Below are 23716 nucleotides of genomic sequence, written 5' to 3' on the forward strand. Positions count from 1 at the left end.
TGACACTAATGCCTGGCAAAACACTTTTTAAAAAATATTTATGTATTTTATGTATATCAGCGCTCTATTTGCATGTGTTCCTGCATCTGATCCTATTATAAAGATGGTCGTAGCCGGGCGTTGGTGGCACACGCCTTTAATCCCAGCACTCGGGAGGCAGAAGCAGGCGGATCTCTGTGAGTTCCAGGCCAGCCCGGTCTACAGAGTGAGTTCCAGGACAGCCTCCAAAGCCACAGAGAAACCTTGTCTCAAAAAACCAAAAAAAAAAAAAAAAAAAAAAAAAAGATGGTCGTGAGTTGCTGGGAATTGAACTCAAGACCCTTAGAAGAGCAGTCAGTGCTCTTAACTGCTGAGCCACCTCTCCAGGCCCCACTCTTATTTTTTAATAGCACTGTCACATCCATTACAGCCTTTCTTCATTTCTGATTTTCTACCCCTCCTCTAGTATGAAAGCTCACCGAGGGCAGTGTGGTTTCTGGTCCTATTAACCAATGAGTCCCCACACCCAGAATAAAATGTGTGTCCTGGTAATCCTTTAATATATTAGATGAAAAGATATGCAAGGGGATTGAGTCATCTATTGGAGGCAGGTGGCTGGGAGTCTCAAGGGCAGCTCTTCTCCCAAAGCCTCTCAAGAACTCACAGAATAAGAAGGGAAAATGGGAATTTATTTGTCCAATCTTCCAATTAACAAACTTTAAGGAAATAAATAAAATTATTAGAGTAATGGGGAGAATCATATGGATATTTCTACTTCCATTAAATCAAAAGAAGGAAAGGAAGATGAGCTGGGCAGTGGTCGCACACACTTTTAGTTCCAGCACCTAGGAGGCAGAGGCAGAGGCAGGCAGAGATGTGTGAGTTCGAGTCCAGCCTGGTCACAGAGTCCCAGGACAGCCAGGGCTGTACAGAGAAACCCTGTGTCAAAAAACAAACAAGGAAAAAAAAAAAAAAAAAAAAAAAAAAAGGAAGGAAGATGAGAAGAGAACGTGAAGCGATTAAGTCTTTAATAAAACTTGCTGTTTTGGCGAGATGTCTTTTGAAACCACAAAAAAAAAAAAATAGGTTAAAGTAAGGTTTGCTATGCTAGCTGCTAATGGTGCCAGTCCAGTTGAGCAGCAAGTGGTGATCCAAATGTTCCCACAGAGAAGCAGTCTGTGAGCCTACAGTCTTCTTCCAGTTCTTCTGCCTCCCCAAGGGTAGGGAAGCCTAGTGAGCGGCAGAGGGGCAGCAGTGCCTCTAGGCCCTCAGCAAAAAAAGTCCATGCACTAAACAGAGAAGAGCTCCTGAGAGGGAACTGGGAATGTCTCCCTACAGAGGCTGAGGCTAGGAAGATCCTTGAGTTTCTCAGTTGACAATGTTCTGTGGTGAAGTCAACTGGGCTGTGCCAGCTCTGGTTGACCATGGACCACCCGGCAGGTCACATGGTTCCTGGCTGAACATGGGTCAGTGAGACAGGAAGGGCCATGTCAGCACAAAGCCACAGGCCCACTCTTCTAATGTTGGGTCCACTTGATGCTCTTGAGGTCAATGCCATCCTGTACCATCTCCCAGAGGGGACTGCCAAAGAGAAGAGGCACTGATAAGAAACAGGCCCTGAACAATGATTTGCCCCCTTGTCCTTGCTGCTCCTCTGCCTTTTCCCTGGTGAGTCCCAACCCAGGAGATGAACAAGCCTTTTCCAGCCTCTTTCTAACTTAAAATACCATCTATGGCTTTAACCCGGAAGAAGGTTTGGGTCTCAGGAAATGCTACTGAGAAGACTGGATAATGTTCTTAAAACCAGATTTGCTTTGAGGGTGCTGGTGGTAATGACAACCACCATTTTGTTTGTGAGCTTATGCCATTGAAGACTAAACCCCAGGGCCTCATATACACTAAGTAGTCTCCTCTCCTGTGCTACAGCCCTACACTGAATTTTGTGGCTTCCATTATCCAGTTAATTTTCTTCAACACTACTGAATCCCAACCTGTGTTTTGTTTCTGAGAAAAGGTCTCATTCACAGTCTTCCTGCTGCAGCCTGAGGGCTGTGACTTCAGACATGTGCATGATACCTGGCTTTGATTTTGTTCCCTCTTGGCAAGCACTCTGCCACCGAGCTTCTCACCCCAGCTATTCCTTGCTTTCTTTTTTTAAAGATTTATTTATTAGCCGGGCGTTGGTGGCACACGCCTTTAATCCCAGCACTCGGGAGGCAGAGGCAGGCGGATCTCTGTGAGTTCGAGGCCAGCCTGGTCTACGAGTTCCAGGACAGCCTCCAAAGCCACAGAGAAACCCTGTCTCAAAAAACAAAAAACAAAACAAAAAAAAGATTTATTTATTTATTATGATACACCATCCTGCCTCCATGTATGTCTGCACACCAGAAGAGGGCACCAGATCTCATTACCGATGGTTGTGAGCCACTATGTGGTTGCTGGGAATTGAACTCAAGACCTCTGGAAGAGCAGTTAGTGCTCTTAACCTCTGAGCCATCTCTCCTTGCTTTTTACACAACTAGGATCAAACCCAGGACCTTTATTGATGTTACATAAGCAACCTCTATGCTATATACAAAAACCTAGCTTTTAAAGCATTCTAGGCTTAGTGGTGGTATTGTACACCCTAAGTACTCCCCAGCACTTAGGAGGCAGAGGAAGTCAGATCCCTATGAATTTGAGGCCGCAGAGGAAGTCAGATCCCTATGAATTTGAGGCCGCAGAGGAAGTCAGATCCCTATGAATTTGAGGCCAGCCTGGTCTACAGAGTGAGTTCCAGGGCAGCCAGGGCTACATAAAGAAACTCTATCTCAAAAACAAAACAAAAAATCTGAACAACAGGAAGTCAAGGAGGTCCAATTTTTTCCTTTGTGGAACCTTTAGAAACCCCCAAACATGGGTTTCTGGTAGTGTGAATACAGAGCTCAAGGACAAGAAAGGAGTCAGCAGTGCCGTTTCTCCCGAAGCGACACCTGCAGCAGCACACACCTCATTTCTCGGAGGCGCTTCACATGATGAATGCATTTCTCCACAGTGTAGTCCACTTCCTCTTCTGTAGTGAAGCGGCCAATGCCAAACCTAAAAGAACACAAAGAGCTCTGTACCGCCCTCGGTTGGCTTGGTTTTGTTTTCTTTTTTGGGCAGTACTCACTGAGAACCTACTAAACAAAAGACAAGAGGTGGGGTGACTCACTCCTTTAATCCCAGCACTTGGGAGGCAGAGGAAGGCAGATCTCTGTGAGTTCAAGGCCAGCTTGGTCTACAGAGCAAGTTCCAGAACAGCCAGGGCTACACAGAGAAACCCTGTCTCGAAAAACAAAAAACAAATAAGAGAGAGAGAGAGAGAGAGAGAGAGAGAGAGAGAGAGAGAGAGTGAGTGCAATAATCTGGGGGTGCTGAGGATTCATGAAAACCAGGGTTCATTCCTGACTGCATGAGAAGTCATGGTGCTGCACACCTGTGAGTCCAGCACTTGAGAGGTAGAGGCAGAGCACTCAAGGTCATCTCTGGGCTACATAGTGAGTTGGAAGCCAACTGGGATACAAGAAAGCTACTGGCTCAAAGGAAGAGGAAGAGAAAAGCACAGGTTGCCTTTCCCAGTGAAGCTTCTTAGAACATAGCTAGAATCAACTGCCAAGTCTCCTACAGCTACTCCAGACCTGATGGGCAGAGGATCTGAGTATGGCACTCAGACATCTTCATCTTCACAAAGATTCAAGAAGGGGGCCGGGACATAGCTCAGTAATTCCCCCATAATGGCTAAAACCAGGCATGGTGGGCACACACTTAAAACCTCAGCACTCTAGAGCTGGAGATAGTAGGACATAGTCTGGGTAACTGACAAGACCATATCTTAGAAAACAAGGAACACACACACACACACACACACACACACACACACACACACACACACACACACACACACACACACACACCAGCTGCACTCAACTGACCTGATAGAAGAGTGTGCTAAATCCTCATCAGTGCCGATTGCTCTGAGGACATAAGAGGGCTCCAGTGACGCTGAAGTGCAGGCACTAAGGATGGAGACATGAACCTTTAGCCCATAGGACATACCCAGAGTCATTCCTCCCAGGGCCCTGGAATCATACCATAGGAACAAAAAGGTACACAGCCTGGAAATGTCATGGAACCTGATGCCTCTGGTCCCTAGAGTAGACAATGTTCTTGAGCAAAGACAATGTCAAGGGGTGAAAGAGCAGTTAGATGCATGTACTGGATCTGACAAAAGAGCCAGAGAACCTTCTGTATCTAGGGCAGGAAACACAATGTGTGACCCTGGGGGATAAACCCTAGGTGGCTTACAACTGAACTGTTTGTTTAATTCTGTAAAAGACACATACATCTTCAGCTGGGCATAATGGTGTACACCTTTAATACCAGCACTCGGGAGGCAGAGGCAGAAGTATCTATGTGAGGTTGAGGACCGCCTAATCTATACACAGTGAAATCCTGTCTCCAAATAAAACAAGACAAAAGAAGATACATACATCTTCTAGGTCCTAAACTCACCAATTTCTCTCAAAGACAGAGACCTGCTAGACTGGTGACCATCAGCCTATGGCCAGCATCATCAAGAGCTCTTACCTTGGCCAGCCAGGAAGCTCAGTGACATGTAGGGTACTGAACAGGCCAGCTAACTGTACTACCACAGTGCTTGTCTACCTGGTCCAACTCACCTTCCTGAGGACAAGGCAACATCCTTGAGTGCCATCAGCAGACTCTCCCCTTCCACATAGGCAAAGGAGAGGTTGACACACCCTGAAGAAGAAAAAAACACAATGATGGTGCTCTGGGTCTCAGACTCTGTCAGAATGGAGCCTAAGAGAGCTGGAGACAGAGCTAAGGGGTCGACAATTTGCCTAGCATGAAAGAGGCAGGTACAGACATAAATAAATAGATAAAATAAAAAACTTTAGCTAAAAAATATTAAAAAACAAAAATAGAATGGTGGGGCTGCGGTGGGCACCAGGATGGCTCAGCACGTAAAGCACTTGCTGCATAAGCCTGATGACCTAAGTTGTATCTCTCTGGAATTTGCGTAAGCATGGACGGAGAAAACTGACTCCGCAAAGCTGTCCTCCGACCTCCACAAGCGCACTGTGGCAGGCATCCCCATCCCCACATAATAAATACAATTTAAAAAGAAAAACACAATTTGGGTTGAAAGGGCATGTCCATACCAGGATAGTGCTGTTTGGGGTCCCCATTCATCACCACATCTGGAAGACTGTTCATTATCTTCTGTATCAGTCGCTCTGCTAACTTGGAGATCCGCTTATGGTCGTACTAAGAGCAGGCAGGGGAGAGCTCAGTGCAGTGACCACCAGACAGCTCAGAAGCAAAGAATTCCAGAAGCTCTTCTCTACCCAGGAGTGGCTCTGTGCCACACAGGCCCTTCTACTGTATTGTTATGTGTGGAAATCAAAGTATCTCACACTGTCTGGTATATAAAAGGTGCTCAGTAGCTGAACACATGGTTCCAATAACCCAGAGAAAATGCACTGGGAACCACGAGCAGGCCATGTATTGGTTTCAAGTCCCCTCCTCCAGAATGAGGGGCTTCAGGACCTTGACAAAGCAGGCTTTTATTTCATTGTGTGTTATGTGAGCACACATTTACTTGTGAGGGATTGAAATCAAGGCCCTGAACATCCCAAGTAAGTACTCTATTACTAACCCAGCCTTTTACATTTTATTTTGGTCCAGGGTCTTGCTATGTAGCCCAGGCTATCCTTGAACTGAAAATTCTTCTGCCTCGGGCTCCCAAGCAGCTAGGATATAAGCATTGGATGCCATACCTGGCTCTAAGACAGAATTTCCTTCCAGCAGAGAAGAGACCCCGCTGAGATGTTACTAAGTGCGAGACCCTGAACAGGGGGACACTCTGAGGGACTGCTGCTTTCTCCAATACCTACCTCCATCTCTTGCTGTGCTACCTCACAGGCAGCTCCCAGCCCCACCACCAAGGGTGTGGGCACTGTCCCAGACCGCATGCCCCGCTCCTGCCCGCCGCCACTCTGCAGGGCCTCCACACGTACCCGGGGCCTACGACGGATATAGATAGCACCAACCCCTTGGGGAAAAAAGTTGTTACAAAAAAAGAGAAACACCAATGAAACAAAATATTATCTTTTAAAGAAATTAAAGTATTTCAATTTTTTTAAAGTTTTTAGAGGCAGGGTTTCTCTGTGTCTTTGGAGGTTGTCCTGGAACTCGCTCTGTAGACCAGGCTGGCCTCGAACTCACAGAGATCCACCTGTCTCTGCCTCCCGAGTGCTGGGATTAAAGGCAAGCATCACCAATGCCTGGTGTATTTAAAATTTTATAGTTGACTTTTTCTAAATTAAAAATAATTAAAAGGAAAAGAAGAAATGTAAAAGCACAATTTTTAGCAAAAGTATTCAATATAAATTATGTTACCACAGGAATAATTACCAAAATTATTTCAAGCAGCTCCCTACCACACAACACTGGCTTCTTCTTACGATTAATTTTTAAAAATTTTATGAGCTGGGTGGTGGTGGTGCATGCCTTTAATCCCAGCACTTGGGAGACAGAGGCAGGTAGATCTCTGTGGGTTGGAGGCCAGCCTGTAACATGAATAATGAATAATAAAAACCCAGAGACAGATATTGGGGTTCAAGCAGAAAGATCAGAGAAGCAAAGCAGCCAGCCACTAGAGAGTTCTTACCTCTAACAAGGCTGGAGAGATTCTATCCTCAGAGTGACTGCAGACTGCAATGTTCTCCACCAAAAAAACCTCAGACTGCCTAGACTGTAGACTGAATACAGAATGAGACCCTGAGCTTCTCCCTTATATTCCTCTCTAGTACTGGGATTAAATGTATGAGCTGTGTTTCTCTTTTAGACGGATTCACTCTCATGTAGCCCAGGATGGCCTTGAACTCACAGAGATCCACCTGCCTGTGTCTCCAGAATGCTGGGATTAAAGGAGTGCACCACCACTGCCCAGGTTATACTGCTAACTCGTATGGCTGCTGGGATTAGAGGTGTGTGCCACCACTGCTTGGCCTGCTGACTAATGTGGCAAATTTTGCAATCTGATCTTCAGGCAAGCTTTATTTGTTAGATCATAAACAAAATATCACCACACCAGCCTGGTCTACAGAGTGAGTTCCAGGACAGTGTATACTGTTTCACAAAGAAATCCTGTCTCTAAAAATCAAAAAAGAAAAATTTATATTCATTGGTGTTTTGCCTGCAAGTATCACTGTGAAAGTGTTGGATCCCTTGAAACTGGAGTTACAGACAATTGTGAGTTGCCATGTGGGAGCTGGGAATTGAACCCTGGTTCTCTGGAAGAGCAGTCAGTGTTCTTAACTGCTAAGCCATCTCTCCAGCCCAGGATTTTTTTTTTTTTGAGACAGGGTTTTTCTGTGGCTTTGGAGGCTGTCCTGGAACTAGCTCTTGTAGACCAGGCTGGTCTCAAACTCACAGAGATTCGCCTGCCTCTGCCTCCCGAGTGCTGGGATTAAAGGCGTGTGCCACCACCGCCCGGCTCCAGGATTATTCTTAAGAGCTAAAAGATTAGAAACAGGCTGGAGAGATGGTCAGTAGTAACAAGCACATACTGCTCTTGAAGAGGACCATGTTTGGTTCCCAGCATCCACACCAGATAGCTCACAACTGCCTGTAACTCCAGTTCTAGGGATGCAATACCCTGACCTCTTTTAGTATTCCCAAGTACCTGCACTTTTACTTTAACAAAACCACACACAAACACACATAGAGACACATAATTAAAAATAAAATAATCATACAAATAATACACAAAAGCCCCCCAAAATATAAAAATAAAGATGAAGCTATAGAAAAGATTAACTTTTTTGTTTTGTTTTGTTTTTCAAGACACGGTTTCTCTGCAGCTTTGGAGTCTGTCCTGGAACTCACTGCGTAGGCTGGCCTCAACTCAAGATTGACCTTCTTTTATGCTAACATTGTAAAAATTCTAAAATACATTATTAGGAAACTGGTGAGGTCAGGCTTGTGGCACATGCCTACAATATCAACACTGGGGAGGCAGAGCCAACCTTAGATAAAATCCTGATAAAAGAGAAAGGGAAGAAAGAAAGAGCTCATTGACTCTGTAATACACTTTTCCTTTTATATCAGATTGATTTAGGTGACCTAAAACTCAATATGCAATCAAGAATAAACTTTCTCACTGGATGGTGGTGGCTCACACATTTAGTCCCAGCCCTCAGGAGCCAGAGGCAGGCAGATCTCTGTGAGTTTAAGGGAGTTCCAGGATGGCCAGGAAAAGAAAAAAGATGGGGTCTAATTATATGGACCTGGCTAGCCTGGAACTTACTATGGAGAGGAACTCACAGAGATCTACTTGCATACAGGACTTTGGAATTAAAGGAATACACTACCATGTCTGACATTTTATTTTAATTTTAAGATGGTTTGTTAAGTGAAAAAGTAAGATGAGAACACACATAATTTGGGTAAAGAGGAGTGGAAAGGTATGGCTGTCCTTAGAAATAATAGCTGTAAAAAGGGTGGCACAGCAGACACATCTATGGCCCCATCACTCAGGAGACTGAGGAAGGACACAAACTCAAAGGCAGCTGGGACTCAATCACAAGACCCTGATGAGGGTGAATAGGGTAAAGAAGAGATCCCACTCAAGTCACATTTTAGTTGGTATCTGCAAGAACAGCTCATAAGACTCCTAATTATAACCTGTGGGAACCCTTAGTAGGCAGCATGGTGGGGTAGAGAGTATTATCAGCCTATCTAATGAAATCCGTTGTTTTTACTTACTGACGTCTAGTGAAACCTGAATTAACAGAACCCTGTTTTCCTCAACCAAATTAACATCTGTATCCCCTTTAAGGAAGAATGCCAGCTGTGTACACAGCGTATATAAAGAGGCAAATATTTTGGCTACTGTTGAATGACACTTACATATTCCAGGCCACTCTGAGCATTCAACTTTCCTGGAAAGCAGTCACAGTCTCTAATGACTGTGATAGGCACCTGTCAAAGGGTTTGTTGAGAAGCTGGAAGGAAAGGCAGGGGCTGGTACCTTTAGGACCATAGAGTTTGTGACCGCTGATGCTCATGAGATCAATTTTCATGTCATTGACATCCAGTGGGATTTTCCCAACAGCCTGGGCTGCATCAGTATGGAAATACACCTTTCTGGAACTGCAAATCTGCCCTGAGGGATAACAGAAAAGACCCATAGCACAGTGAAAGTGAGCTGCCAGCAGTCCTGCAAGGCACCACTAATGACCTAAGCATCTGTTAAAGTCTATAGAAGTCCTCTCCTACTCCCTGCCCCTCATCCCCCCTCCCCCCCCTCGCCAGCTCCTTCCCAACTCCCAGATTCTCTGCTCTTCCTCTAAAGATCAAGGGCAAAACACCAAACCACAAACACACATGATATTTTGATGCTCAAGATTCTGTACATCATCTCATTCACCCTGGGACTGTAGCATCACCTTTTAGATTCTTTTTTTTATTTAAAAGAAGGAAAGATTAACGGATATTTTTGCTAATTTGCATAGAGATTACAAGGTGAACTCTAAATGGTAATAAAAACAGTTCTAAATGGAAAAAGGATAGATGGACTTCTCTTATTGTTTTGTCATTTTAGGCAAAAAAAAAAAAAGAAAAGAAAAAAAAAAGAGTGCAAGGCCAGGCTGGACCGACAGCCTCCAAAACAATACAGAGAACCCTGTCTCGTAAAATCAAAAAAAAAAAAAACTAGGGGAGGAGGAGAGAGGGAGAGGTAGTTGGGATTGACATGTGAAACAAACTTGTTTCTAACTTAAATAAAAAGGAAAAAAAAAAAACTAATGGGCACTCCACCCTACATTCTAAAAATTCAAATAGTAGCTATACCACCTAGAATGCAGTAAGCAAGGCACATAGCTCTTTCCCTTGGTCTGATTGGCTACTGTGTTTGAAACGTCTATACCTGCTCCCTGACATGGACCCCAAGGGTGGTAAGGGTCAGGGATAACCTAATATACTCACCTATTTCTGCAATAGGCTGTTTTACTCCAATTTCATTGTTCACAGTCATAACTGATACTAGGCTGGTGTCTGGCTGGATGGCAGCCTCTAGTTCCTAAGAATGTAGGAGTAAGGAGTACATGTGATACCAAGAGAACTATATAAATAAGAATGCAGACAACCTTAAGTCTAGAAAAAGGATATCTGGACACTTAAATATTAAATATTAAAGGGTTTGGGATGTAGCTCAGTGCTTGCCTAGCATGTGTAAGGTATCGAGTTTAATCCCTAGTAATACCAGATAAAAATACACAATAACAACAATACATGGCACTGGAGACATGGCTCAGCAGTTAAGAGCACTGCCTGCTGTAGCAGAGGACCCATGCTCAATTCCCAGCACACCATGGAGGATCATAACTGATTGTAACTCCAGTTCCAGGGGACTGGACACGTTTTTCTGGCCTCCACTAGCACCAAGTACACACATGGTACACACAGAGAAAACAAGCATACACACACACACACACACACACACACACACACACACAAAAGAAGTTAAAAAGGTCAGACATGTCTATAATCCTAGATCCTAGGAGGTAGGGACAGGAAGAACAGGAGTTCAATGCCAGCCTGGGCAACACTGAAACTTTATCTCATAAAAGTGAAATGAAGGGCTGAAGAGATGGCCAGGGGTTAATAGCAGATGTTGTAGAGGACATGAGTTCAATTCTTAGCACCCACACAGTGGCTTACTACCATCTGTAACACCCAGGCAATCATAAAATAAATTTAAAAAAAGAAAAAAGGCTAGTTGAATAGGTATTGTACCCTATGACTATAATACCAACTCTTAATAGGATGAAGCAAGAGGATCAGGAATTCAAAGTCATTCTGAGGCCAGCCTGAGATTCACAAGACACTGTCTCAAAGACAGAAGGAAGGAAGGAAAGAAAGAGCGAGCTTAAAGCTTACACAAGAGCCTAACAAGACCAATTAAACAAACCCTGATTTCGAGCTGCCACAAAGCTGCAGAAGTAAGAGTGGTGTGGCCATTGCATGTGGACACACGTGGAACTAGGACGGAAACGTATATTCAAGTCTTTTCCTTGAAGACAGGACCTCACTCTGTAATCCAGGCTAGCTTCAAACTCTGGTGAGCCTCCTGTGTGAGCCAGAGGGCTGAGTTTAAGGGTAAGTTCCCCTTTATCTAGTCTATACTGATATGTTTGCTTTTACAGTTGTGGAGATCAAGCCTACAGCCTTGTGCATGTTATACAAGAATTCTACCACCGAGCCACACCTCTAACTACTTGGTGTCCTTTATAGCTCGATAAGAAACATTAATGCCTCTGTGAGTTCGAGGCCAGCCTGGTCTACAAGAGCTAGTTCCAGGACAGCCTCCAAAGCCACAGAGAAACCCTGTCTCGAAAAACCAAAAAAAAAAAAAAAGAAACATTAATGCAGGGAAGGATTAGGCAGAGCTCTTCTGTAGTGTGAATATCTGACATCCTACACTCATGTCCTGCAGCTCTCACACAAACCAGGATAACCAAAAAAGCTGAGAGGCAAGTTTTCCCCAGAGAAGAACAGTACACACATAGAGAACATCGTCTCCTTCTCTGCTCAATGCTCCACTCTCAACATTAGCTCAACTTTTAGGCTCCAGTCGCTCCAGTCAAGGCTGGAGAGACAGGATGAAGTCAGGCCCCTCCCATTTTGTCTGTCCAGTCTAGCATAGGAGGCCTACCTTTAAGTCAACAATCCCGCTCTTCTGCACTGGGAGGTAAGTGACCCTAAAGCCCTCAGCCTCCAGCGAGCGGCAGGAATCCAGTACACATTTGTGTTCAGTCTGGGTGGTAACCACGTGCTTTTTCCGTGACTTGTAGAACCTGGCCACTCCCTAAAAATTGATGATAACAGACAGAGTTAGCAATGACATGAATCCTATTTGTCTTTCTGTGAGTGTCTGCTAAGGACTAAACCCAGAGCCTCCAGCATGCTAAAGACATTCTATGTTGTAAACCAAGTTCCCACTCATGTATGTGATACTTTTAACATCAGAAGAAATTATAAAGGTAGATCAGGAAAAATTGAAATACTCATAATCTCACTATAGAGCTGTGGAACTCACAGAGATCGACCTGCCTCTGTGCTCCAAGTGCTGGGATTAAGGTTGTGCACCACACCTAGTTTTGCTGAACTATTTATAATAGCTAAGAAACGGAGCCAGTCTAAATGTCCATCAACAAATTGATAAGGAGAATGTGGCAATATACAATGACATTAAATTCAGATGTAGTAAAAAAATTAATGACATCTGCAGAAAAAGGAATGAAATCAAAAATCATATGTTAAGCAAAATAAGTCAGACAAAAGCAAATTCTGGGCTGGCAAGCTGGTACACAAGGCTGACTACCTAGAGCCCAAACAATGGAGCCATCTACCAGTTACTCTCTGACCTCAACTTGAGTCTGTGGCACATGCATGCACACACATAAATTGATTGATTTAAGACAAGTATCATATCCTCTCTTAAGAGGAATATAGGGGTGTGTGTGCGTGCGTGTGTGTGTGTGTGAGTGTGTGTGTAAATATAGACATATATGTGTGTTTCTAAGTCATAAAGGTAGAAAAGGGACCATGAGAGGGGAGAAAGAGATCTTTGTATACATGTGTCTGCCTGTATGCATGATGTGTGTCTGTCCATGGACATGAGGGTAAGAAAGGATGTTTGGAGGTCAGAGGTCAGCCTCCAGTGTTAGTCCTCACATTCCACCTTATTTGAGGCAAGGTCTCCTTGCTGTTTGCTGTTGACCTGCAAGCTTCTGCATGGTCTCCTGTCTCTACACCTTGCAGTTACACACACACACACACACACACACACACACACACACACACACACACACACACACTGTTACACCTGGATTTACCTGTGCTCTGAGGATTTGAACTTAGGTACTCATACTTGCACAGCAAGTATACTATCCACGGAGTCATTTTCCCAGCTGGAATGATAGTCATGATGGAGGGGAGGAAAGGAGTATAAGAGGGTAACAAAACACATGTGACAGGAAAGAGGACAGAAGCCTACTGAGGTATGGTAACAGGCCAACAAGAACGGAGCAGGGTAAATGAGGAAGGATAATGTAGGAGATAAAATGGTATGTGTGTATGAAAATGCTGTAATAAAATCCATTACTGTGTATGCTGATTTTAAAAATTAATTCAAAAAATTTAAATCTTGGTGATGGAGAGATTGCTGTCCTGACCCTTGTTCAGTTCCCAACACCCTCGTGGCAGCTCACAACCATCTTTAACTCCGCTCCCTGGAGATCCAACACTTTCCTTTGGCTTCCACAGGTACCAAGAACACATATTATGCACATAGACAAAACACTGGAATATACAAAAAAATAAAAATAGGGGTAGAAGCCTTTAATCCAAGCACTCAAGAGGCAGAGGCAAGTGGATCTCTGAGTTCAAAGCCAACCTGGTCTACAGAGTGAGATACTATAGAGGCTACACAGATAAACCAGTCTCAAAAAAAAAAAAAAAACAAAAACAACAAAAAACCCAAAACAACCTTAACAGTTAAGAGAACTGGCTGCTCTACTGGGCCATGGTAGCGCATGCCTTTAATCCCAGCACTGGGGAAGCAGAGGCAGGTGGATCTCTGTGAGTTCAAAGCCAGCCTGGTCTACAAAGCAATACAGAGAAACCCTGTCTTGAAACCATATCCCTCCCCCAAAAAAGAGAACTAGTTGCTCTTCCAGAGAACCTAAGTTCAGTTCCAAACACCCACATGGTAGCTCACAACCATTTGTAATTCCTGATCCCAAGGGATCTAACACCCTCTTCTGACCTCCACAGGCACTGCATACTGCATACATGTGGTACACACAACATGCAGGCAAAAAAAAAAAAAAAAAAACACCCGTATACATAAAACAAAAATGTACTTTAAAAAGATAAATAAGGGGATTAGAAAGGTGGCCTGGTAGCTGAAACTCCAATCCCAAAGGACCCAACACTCTTCTGACCAGCTTTAGACAGCAAGCATGCACAGGGTGCACAAACATACATGTAAGAAAAATACTGAAACACATAAAACAAACAAAAAAATCTTAATTTTCTTTTACTTTTAAAAATTATTTATTTGTATTTTATATACAATGATGTTTTGCCCACATGTATGCTTGTATGAGGGTATGGGATCCCCTGGAACTAGAGTTACAGACAGCTGTGAGCTGCCATGTGGGTGCTGGGAATTGAACTTGGATCTTCTGGAAGAGCATTCAGTGCTCCTAACTGTGGAGCCATCTTTCCAGCCCCAACCCCCAATTTTAAGTAAATAATAAATCCTTAAAGAGAGAGAAGTTAATCTTATTAGGTGCACAAATGATTTTTCAAAAAAACAAAAACTTTTAAATGATAAAATGAAGGCTGGAGAGATGGCTCAGCGATAAATAGAGTATATTGCTCTTGTAGAAGACTCACAATCGGTCCCCAGTATACACACTGGGTGGCTCACAATTATCTAGAGGAATCCAATGCCTCTGGCCTCTGAGGACACTGCAGTCACATGAACATACCCACACACAAATACACACAAAATTAAAATAAAGTTTTTTCATCTCAAAAAAGCCTGGTATAGCCGGGCGTTGGTGGTGCACACCTTTAATCCCAGCACTCGGGAGGCAGAGGCAGGCGAATCTCTGTGAGTTCGAGACCAGCCTGGACTACCAAGCGAGTTCCAGGACAGCCTCCAAAGCCACAGAGAAACCCTGTCTCGAAAAACCAAAAAAAAAAAAAAAAAAAAAGCCTGGTATGGTGGGGTATGTCTTTAATCCTAGCATTCAGGAGGAATAAGCAGGAAGATCTCTAGGAGTTTGAGGCCAGCTTGGCTAACAGAGCAAGTTCTGGGCCAGCTGAACTACACATTGAGACTAGGTATCAAAAAAAAAAAAAAAAAAGGCAGGATATCAGAATATTAACTTACTAGAGGTATAACATAGCTTTAGAAAGTCTAGATGCGGGGCTGGAGAGATGGCTCAGAGGTTAAGAGCAGTGACTGCTCTTCCAGAGGTCCTGAGTTCAATTTCCAGCAACCACATGGTGGCTCACAACCATCTATAATTCAGTCTGGTGTCCTCTTCTGGCATGTAAACAGAACACTGTATATGTAATAAATAAATCTTTAAAAAAAATAACTTCTCCTAAAAAAAAAAAAGTCTAGATGCCCATCACCAAAAAAATAAATAAGAAAAACAGATAAGTAAGTTTACTAGCTCTAAGTAAAATGTGATTGTGTTGTATGAAATATCAGCATAACTATTAGAAGTGGGATACTTGTACAAGGTATCTGCACACCCCAAATATAGAAAGACTGATACAGACTGAGACCAAAGGAAAGGCACAGAGGGTACCAAAGCAACAATAACTCAAAAGGCAGAGGAACTTTGTAAACAGATCTAGTCAGAAAGCAAAGGGAGAGCTGATAGGAAAGTAGGCTTGATCCTGTAAGAGTGAACTGATCCTGGTTAGCTTTTCGTCAACATGAAACAAGCTAACGTCATCTGAGAACAGCTAAGCTATCTAACTGGAAAAAAAAGCCTCCACCGGACTATGGCCCGTAGACAACCTGTAAAGACACCTACCTGAATAATGATTAATGTGCAGGGCCTAGCACACTGTGGGTGGCTCTACCCCTGGGAGGTGGTTCTGGGTGGTGTGAGGAAACATGCTATGCTGAGAAAAGACACGGGAGGAAGCCAGTGAGCAGCACTCCTCCATGGCATCACTTCAGTTCCTGCCCTAAGCTCTTTCCCTGACTCCCCCCTATCAAGGCTGTAACTTGTAAGTTGCCATTGTTCATAGTGTTTTACCACAGCAACAGAGCCTACTTTTGTAAAGGACTAACATCTAAAAAAACTAATCTGTTAATGGTCTAAAATCCACCTCCTTTTCTATCCTGCCACACTGAACTCAGGCTGGCAGGATAAAAGACAGACAGACTGCAAAAAGACAGACAGAAAGCTTGCAAGATTGCTCAGTAGGCAAAGGCACTTGCTTGGTGACTTAAATGTGATACTCAGAACGTAAGCTCCACAAAGTTGTCTGACTACTCCACCACAAATTCTTTTTTAAGGCCGAAGAAAGAAATAGGGATATGTAGGAATCTTAGAATGATAGAGAAGCACTAAACTCTAAGCCCAAGAAAGCCCAGAGATAGTTCTGGCTCCCTTCTGTCCCTCATCTTCCCAAAAGCTCCTCACACCCTAAGGAAGTAGTCTATCACACAGTGCCCTCAGCCCATTCGCTTACCTTAATTGCTATGTTGTTGGATTCGGTAGCTCCACTAGTGAAAATGATCTCTCGAGGATCAGCTCCAATCAGTGATGCTACTTGCTGTAAGCCAAGAGCCACAGATACACAGATAGATCAGTTCTCGGGCAGAAGTGGGGCTGCGGACAAAGCTAGGACAGAGCTTTGCAGCAAGAGAAGCTCCACTGCATTCTACCCACTGCCTACAAAGACACTTTGGGCCTACTAGGTCTGGCTTGCGCTAAAAAAGGAACTGATTATTACAGCTTAGATATTCTATTCTTTCTCCATTCTAGGACAGGCTAATAAGAATGTCAAACGTGGGTGGGGGTGGGGGAAGGCTGGGGAGATGGCTCAGTGGTAAAAAGCACTGGCTACTCTTCCAGAGGACCTGGGTTCAATTCCCAGAATCCATATGGCAGCTAACAACAGTCTGTAACTCTAAGATCTGACACCCTCACACAGACATACACACCAATGCACATAAAATAATAATTTAAAAAAAATGTCACTCATATTTATGAAGCCCTGAGTTTGGTTCCCAGCACTGCACAATCCAGCACTCAGAAGGCCGAGGTAAGACAGGTGCCATGAGTTTGAGGCCAGCCTGGGGTACACAGTGAGTTCTGAGCCACCTTAGGCTAGAATGTGAAACTGGTCTCAACTACCCAAGTGGGGAGCCAGTGAGAGGGAGCAGTGGTAAAGACACTACTGCAAAACCTGACAACCCGGGTTTCATTCCCTGAGATCTACCTGGTAAGGAGAAAGTCTGCTCCAAGTAGTCCTCGATCTCCACACTACATTGTTTGGTACATATGTATACATGCACCCAAGCCAAGCACACACACATATACATGTGCATCCACACGTATTTGCAATTTAAAAAAGTATTCTTTGCCGGACAGTGGTGGCGCACGCCTTTAATCCCAGCACTCTTGAGGCAGAGACAGGCGGATCTCTGTGAGTTCTAGGCCAGCCTGGTCTACAAGATCTGGTTCCAGGGCAGCCTCCAATGTCACAGAGAAACCCTGTCTCAAAAAGCCAAAAAAGAAAGAAAGGAAAAATCTAACAAAATGTCAAACAAGAAACTGGAAAACATGGCTCAGTGTTAGGAGCACTGGTTGTTCTTGGCAAGGACTGAGTTTCCGTTCGCAGCACCCATACGGTGGTTCACAACCATCCTGAACTTCCAGGCACATACACGGCACACACACACATACACAGACAAGACATCTCTATGCACAAATGCAAAAAGAAATATTTTTAACAATAAGTTTTGTTTTTAAATAATTTTTTAATATTTATTTTGGGTTAGGAAACATTCATGCCACAGCATGTGGATTTTTGGGGATCAAACTTAAGTTGTCAGGTTAAGGTACTGACCCAAGAAATGTATCTTTAAAATGTATTTACTAAACTCTTGCTATGCATTTTTGAGCAATGTATAAGTGTTAACATATACCACACCAGCACTGTCTAATTTACCCAATACCCTTATAGAGCATGAATTATTTCACTTTCCACTTGATAGGTGAGGATTTTAAGGCTTAGAGAAATGAGATGATTTTCCCAAGGTACTTTATCTAGTGGATATGGGAAGTAATTAAACACCTGCAGTCAAACTCCAAAGCTACTCTCTGAGTCTCTTCTAAAAATACAACCATTTCCTAAGAAAGAAATGCCTCCCACAGGCCACCGAACTAGACTTGCAATTTCAGGGTCCTTTGTGCTAACCTGGCGAGCATGTTCCATGGCTGCCTCACTCTCCCAGCCATACGCATGAGTGCGCGAATGGGGGTTCCCATAGTAGTTCACAAGGTATGGGAGCATGGCATCAAGCACCCTGGGATCCTGTACACAAGAGAAGAGAATAGATCAGTCTCTTTGAGTCTGCAATCAACTCAGAACCTACTTCACCCACTGGGAACTGCCCACCTTGCCCAGTGGGCAGTTCCCAACCCGGTCTACATCCTCATGTACTAATCAAATATTGACCTGATATACTCTCACTTCAAAACCAGCTTAAGCCGGGCAGTGGTGGCGCACGCCTTTAATCCCAGCACTCAGGAGGCAGAGGCAGGCGGATCTCTGTGAGTTCGAGGCTGGGCTGGACTGATAGCCTCTGAAACAATACAGAGAAACCCTGTCTCGAAAAACAAACAAACAAACAAACAAAAAAAAAACAGCTTAAATCACAATGTTTTACCATTCCCCCAAGAAGTTTATAAACACTGTCTTTAAATTTTCTTGTGGTACTACTGGGTGTGGTGGTCCATGCTTTCAATTCCATTGCTCAGAAGGGAGAAGTAGGCAGATCTCTGATGGCCAGCCCTGACAACAGAGTGCTTTCCAGGCCAGGCACAGTTATACACAGAGACCCTGTCTCTAAAATCCACCCACCCCCACCAAACAAAACAAAACAACTTGACCTTTTTTTTTTTTTTTTTTTTTTTGGTTTTTCAAGACAGGGTTTCTCTGTGGCTTTGGAGGCTGTCCTGGAACTACCTCTTGTAGACCAGGCTGGTCTCGAACTCACAGAGATCCGCCTGCCTCTGCCTCCCAAGTGCTGGGATTAAAGGCATGTGCCACCAACGCCCGGCTACAACCTGACCTTTTAATCATCCTGCTAGCAATACTTTCTTGTCCCTTTTTTTAAAAAAATATTTTATTAATTATGCGTGGGGGTGTTTTGCTTTCGTGTGTGTGTATGTGCTCTACATGTGCACAGTGCCCATGGAGTCCAGAAGAGGGTGTCAGATTCCCTGGAAGGAACTGTAGTTACAGGGCAGTTGTAAAGTGCCTAATGTGGATGCTGGGTCCTATGGAAGAGCAACCAGTGTCCTTAACTAGTGAACCATATCCTAACTCCTTTTACTTTTTTCTAAGACAATGCCTCTAACCTCAGATACCCTCAAATTGTCTGTGTAGTTGAAAATCTTAAACTTCTGATCCCAATCTTTCTGTCTCTACCTCCCAATACTTTAGAGTTATATGGGATCAGAACTGAATACCACCATGCCTGGCTCTGTGCAGTGCTGGTGATTCAACTAAAGGCTTTGTGCATGGTGGGCCAGTGCCCTATCATCTAGATTCCCATCCCACACAGGCCTGTTACAACTGTTTCTACATGTGTTTCCACTCTTTTTTCTAGGGGAGAGTGCAAACGCAGTCCTCTTGCCATGAAATGTCTTACAAAGAGCTGTGACTTGCCAGTATGGTAGTATAAACTTCCTTTTTTTTAAAGATTTATTTACTTATTACAATGATTTGCTTGCATGCATCCCTGCAGGCCAGAAGAGGGCACCGGATCTCATTACAGATAGTTGTGAGGCACCATGTATTTGCTGGGAATTGAGCCCAGGACCTCTGCAAGAATAGCTAGTGTTCTTAACTGCTGAGGCGTTCCTCCAGCCCTAACCTAAACCTTTAATCGCAGCACTCAAGAGGTAGAGGCAAGAGGATCTCTGAGAGTTCAAAGCCAGACTGATATAAAAAGGAAATTCAAGGCAAATCAGAGTGCACAGTGACACACTTGTCTCTTGTTTGTTTGAGACAGGGTTTCTCTGTATAACAGCCCTACCTGTTCTGGGACTTGTTTTGTAGACCAGGTTGGCCTTCAACAGACCCTCTCTTAAAAAAATAAAGTAGCCTGGCAATGGCCCATGCCTTTAATCCCAGCACTCAGGAGGCAGAGAGAGGTGGATCTCTGTGAGTTAAAGGCCATCTTGGTCTACAGAGCGAGTTCCAGGACAGGTTCCAAAGCAATTCAGAGAAACCCTGTCTTGAAAAACCTAAAAAACGGGTCTCGGGTTCAAGAGTGGTACTACTGAGTGGTCAAAAGGATTAAAAGCAACAACTGGTCTTTCTGAGGACCCCGTTCAGTTTCTGGCCTTCACATGGCAGCTTACAAGGCCAGTTTTAGGGGATCCCCCTCTTGTGGCCTCCACACACACACAGCATGTATGTTCTGCACAGACATTTAGGTAAACACTTGCTTTTAAGGTAAAAAGAAATAAACAGGGTCTCATGTATTCCTGGCTAGTCTCGAACTGACAAGGCAGTCAAAGATGGCCTTAAGATTCCGATATTCCTGCCTCCGCCTCTCAAATGCTGGGATTACAGGAATTCAGTTTTATGTGGAGCTGGGGATTGAACCCAAGACTCTCTGCATTCCAGGCAAGTACTCTAACTGAGCCACATATCCAACTCAGTAACTATTTTTATGGCATCCCTACTATGTGCTAGACTTACTAAGTGCTTTCATCTCATTAACACTTGACCAAATCTTCACAGTTACTACATGGTGGCCCTGCTAATTCCAGAGTCCGTGTGCTTGTCTGTTTTCTTTCTATTTTTATTTTTACATAGGGTTGAAGCTCCCTAAGTGGACCAGGCTGGCCTTGAGCTCACTCAAACTCCCCATGCCAAGGCCTGAGCTTTTATGATTAACTACAATACCTGTACTACAAGTGATTTGACCAAGGTAAAGCATTTTCTAGCAAACTACAATCTAAGCCTCCTGAAGCCTGCCATGCTTTTATAGCACATTTAATTATTCGGAATTCTACAGAAATCTAGCCTTTTGGTAAAATTTGTTCTTCTAATCCTCAAAGTACTTAGGGGAAGGTTCCCTTTAGTCCTTACCAGAGGAGTTGTAGCCTGCACGTCCATATAGAGAGGTCGCAGCACTGCCTCGGAGGGAAGAGCCGAGTGGAGAGCATGATCTACAACTGACAACAGAACGGAGTGTCATTGAGAAACGAAGCAACCGTGGATGCGGGGCACACAAGACAACGGGTGGTCAAAGCTGCTTCGAGGTGAATTAAGGAAGGTTGAGGTCGAGTGTCAAAGGAAAACAAAACAACGCATGGTAAAAGACACCGAGGAAAGTAAAAGACACGGGGTTCTCTAAGAGACGCTGGCGGCAAAAGGGAGCAATCTTCAAACTATCCAGCAGAGTGGGATGAGCTCTAAAAAACAAAAACATTTATAAGAAAATTGAAAAGCTCAGGGTCCTTCAAGGGTTCATGACGGGAGGAGCCTCGACTAGCAACTTTAACAGTTGGCCAGGAGAGATCTGAAGGATGAGACCCTGCCTCCTATGTGGCAAGATGTAAGGGCCATGCTGAGAAAATGTGAGAGCAAGCGACAGGAAGGTTTGGAGGCTGGGATACGGAACGCGGCGGGCAGGCTCCGCAACAATGCTGTGCGTAGCAGCTTCGACCCAACCGGTTCGGGCGGCTAGGGACACTGGGAGCTAAAAGGAAGGGAAGCGTACCGCGCAGGCGCAATCCGCGGGTGGGCGCCGTGAACCCCGGCCGGGCTACAGCGGTAGCAGCCAAATTCGCCCGCCTCCAAGCGCCTCGCAGCATGCTCCCAGCCGTAGAGCCCACCATCCGCAGCGCTTGCAAGTTCTCAGCCCATGCTCCCGGAAGTAACTCCCCGCGCTCCGGAAGCGATCCGACGGGCGACGAGCACCCTCAGCCTAGCTTTCGGTGTGAGGCGTAGAGCCGAGAGAACGCGGCGGCGAACGAGGTGAGGTGGGGCCGGACCCAGCCCGGCGTCGCGCGCGCGTGCGGGGTCCTCGACTGCGAGGAGGGTGGTGGAGGCGTGCTCCGGGTTGGCTTCTGCCCTGGGTCCTGCGGAACCCCTCGGCGCGCGGCTGGCTGGCGCCACGACAGGCCGCCAGGCCCTCACTGTCCTCGCCCTCTCACCCCAGATGCCAGTGGCCGTGGGTCCCTACGGGCAGTCCCAGCCCAGCTGCTTCGACCGCGTGAAGATGGGCTTTGTCATGGGTTGCGCCGTGGGCATGGCGGCCGGGGCGCTGTTCGGCACCTTCTCCTGTCTCAGGTGAGCCTCGCGGGCGGGACTTCCTGGATTCCTTGGACACTTGTTGAGGTTGGAAGTGCAGTGCCTAGGATCTGAGCTCTAGAGTCAAAATGGCTGTCTGAGTCCTGTGTAGTTTAGAGACCTTAGGCAAGATAGATGTCGTTTCCTCAACTGTAGTCGAGGACACTACGGTTACCTACCTCCACTTTTGTGAGAACCAATCATATTAGTATGCTTTCCACAAACTCTAGAATATCGCAAATGCGCAGTGAATGCTTATTACGGTTGCATGGCATTTTAACCTCCAACTGAGTGTGATGAAATGAGCTTGTTGAGCCATTTTCCGATAAACTTAATTCTGTAGTCAAATGTTCTACCTCTGGGTTACAGTTATTCTAAAGGCCATCTCCACATTTGGATAATGTACTTATAACTTACTATTTATTCGGTACTAGTTAAATGTCGTGCTAATGTGTAGTGACCGCGTTTGTAAAGATAATGTCCATTTTACGCTTAGTGCATCATCTAAAAGACAAAGATCTATTAGAAGCACAGTCATGAGCGCATTTCCTGCCCTTATTTGTCGTTCATATCTCTTCCTTCTACAAACAGAAGGGAATTCTGTACATAATGCCCTAGAGCCCTTAGATATTTGTAATTTGCTAATCCTCCTGGGGGAAAGAATGTCAAAGGGATTGTCAAGCTGTTAGTGCATGATGTATTTCAACACTGATAATAATAGGGAGAAGGGAAGGAAGCTAATTCAAAATCATTCCTGTATTTGTATTCCTAAATGACTCCTTCTTGCCTCCTCAGGATCGGAATGCGGGGTCGGGAGCTGATGGGCGGCATTGGGAAAACCATGATGCAGAGTGGTGGTACCTTTGGCACATTCATGGCCATTGGAATGGGCATACGATGCTAATCAGGGCAGTGATTGCTGGGTGCACCGTTACTTCCCCATCCATTTCGACCCTTGTACAATAAAGTTTTTTCTTCTTAGACTGTCTATTTTTACTACAAAAACATAACTAAGAGCTGAAGAAGTTGCTCAGTCCCAGTATTCACAGTTAAATTTTTCTAGCTCCTGTTCCCTGGGATCTTCAGACCTGTGCAGACACCAGACACACAAATTATACACCATGAATACATGCTAGCTTGTTGACATACACATTTAGTCCCAGTACAATGAAGATGGAGCCAGCCAATAGTAGATAGACCTGTTCTACAACATTAAAAAAAAAAAAACATTTGAGTTCAGGACAGATGACGGTACGTGCCTTTAATCCCAACACTTGGTAAGCAGAGGCAGGTGTATCTCTGTATTAAGAGGCCAGTCTGGTTTACAGACCTGAGTTCCAGAACAGGCTCCAAAGCAATACAGAGAAACTTGATTAGGATATCCTGAGATTGTCTTCCTAGCTTCAGATAGAATGATTTATCTGATATTAAAAAGTAGAAAAGGCCAGTTTTCTCAAAGGCCTGTATCTTATCAGAGGACTTTCTACCCAGCATTAACATTAGAATAAATGTAGATAATCCTTCAAATAAATTTTGATCAGAATGT

The 23716-nt window shown here is 44.5% G+C and overlaps 2 protein-coding genes across 2 annotated transcripts; one reads left to right on the forward strand and one right to left on the reverse strand.

Moving 5' to 3' along the window:
• Window positions 1-990: 990 nt before the first annotated feature.
• On the reverse strand, window positions 991-21732 carry Nfs1 (NFS1 cysteine desulfurase). The gene is made up of 13 exons (XM_005084619.4): window positions 21599-21732; window positions 20965-21050; window positions 18055-18171; window positions 16321-16404; window positions 11744-11896; window positions 10015-10108; window positions 9059-9193; window positions 5919-6076; window positions 5184-5289; window positions 4680-4761; window positions 3933-4016; window positions 2968-3057; window positions 991-1560 (listed from the first exon to the last, which is right to left on the reverse strand). The coding sequence occupies exons 1-13, from the start codon at window positions 21714-21716 to the stop codon at window positions 1497-1499; spliced, it is 1371 nt and encodes a 456-aa protein (XP_005084676.1). The 5' UTR covers window positions 21717-21732; the 3' UTR covers window positions 991-1496.
• Window positions 21713-23151, forward strand: Romo1 (reactive oxygen species modulator 1). Its single transcript, XM_005084620.4, has 3 exons — window positions 21713-21855; window positions 22040-22170; window positions 22966-23151. Exons 2-3 carry the CDS (start codon window positions 22040-22042, stop codon window positions 23072-23074), a joined length of 240 nt encoding a protein of 79 aa, XP_005084677.1. The 5' UTR covers window positions 21713-21855; the 3' UTR covers window positions 23075-23151.
• Window positions 23152-23716: the final 565 nt, after the last annotated feature.

Source organism: Mesocricetus auratus, unplaced genomic scaffold (assembly GCF_017639785.1).
Source record: "Mesocricetus auratus isolate SY011 unplaced genomic scaffold, BCM_Maur_2.0 Super-Scaffold_100028, whole genome shotgun sequence".
NCBI lineage: Eukaryota > Metazoa > Chordata > Mammalia > Rodentia > Cricetidae > Mesocricetus > Mesocricetus auratus.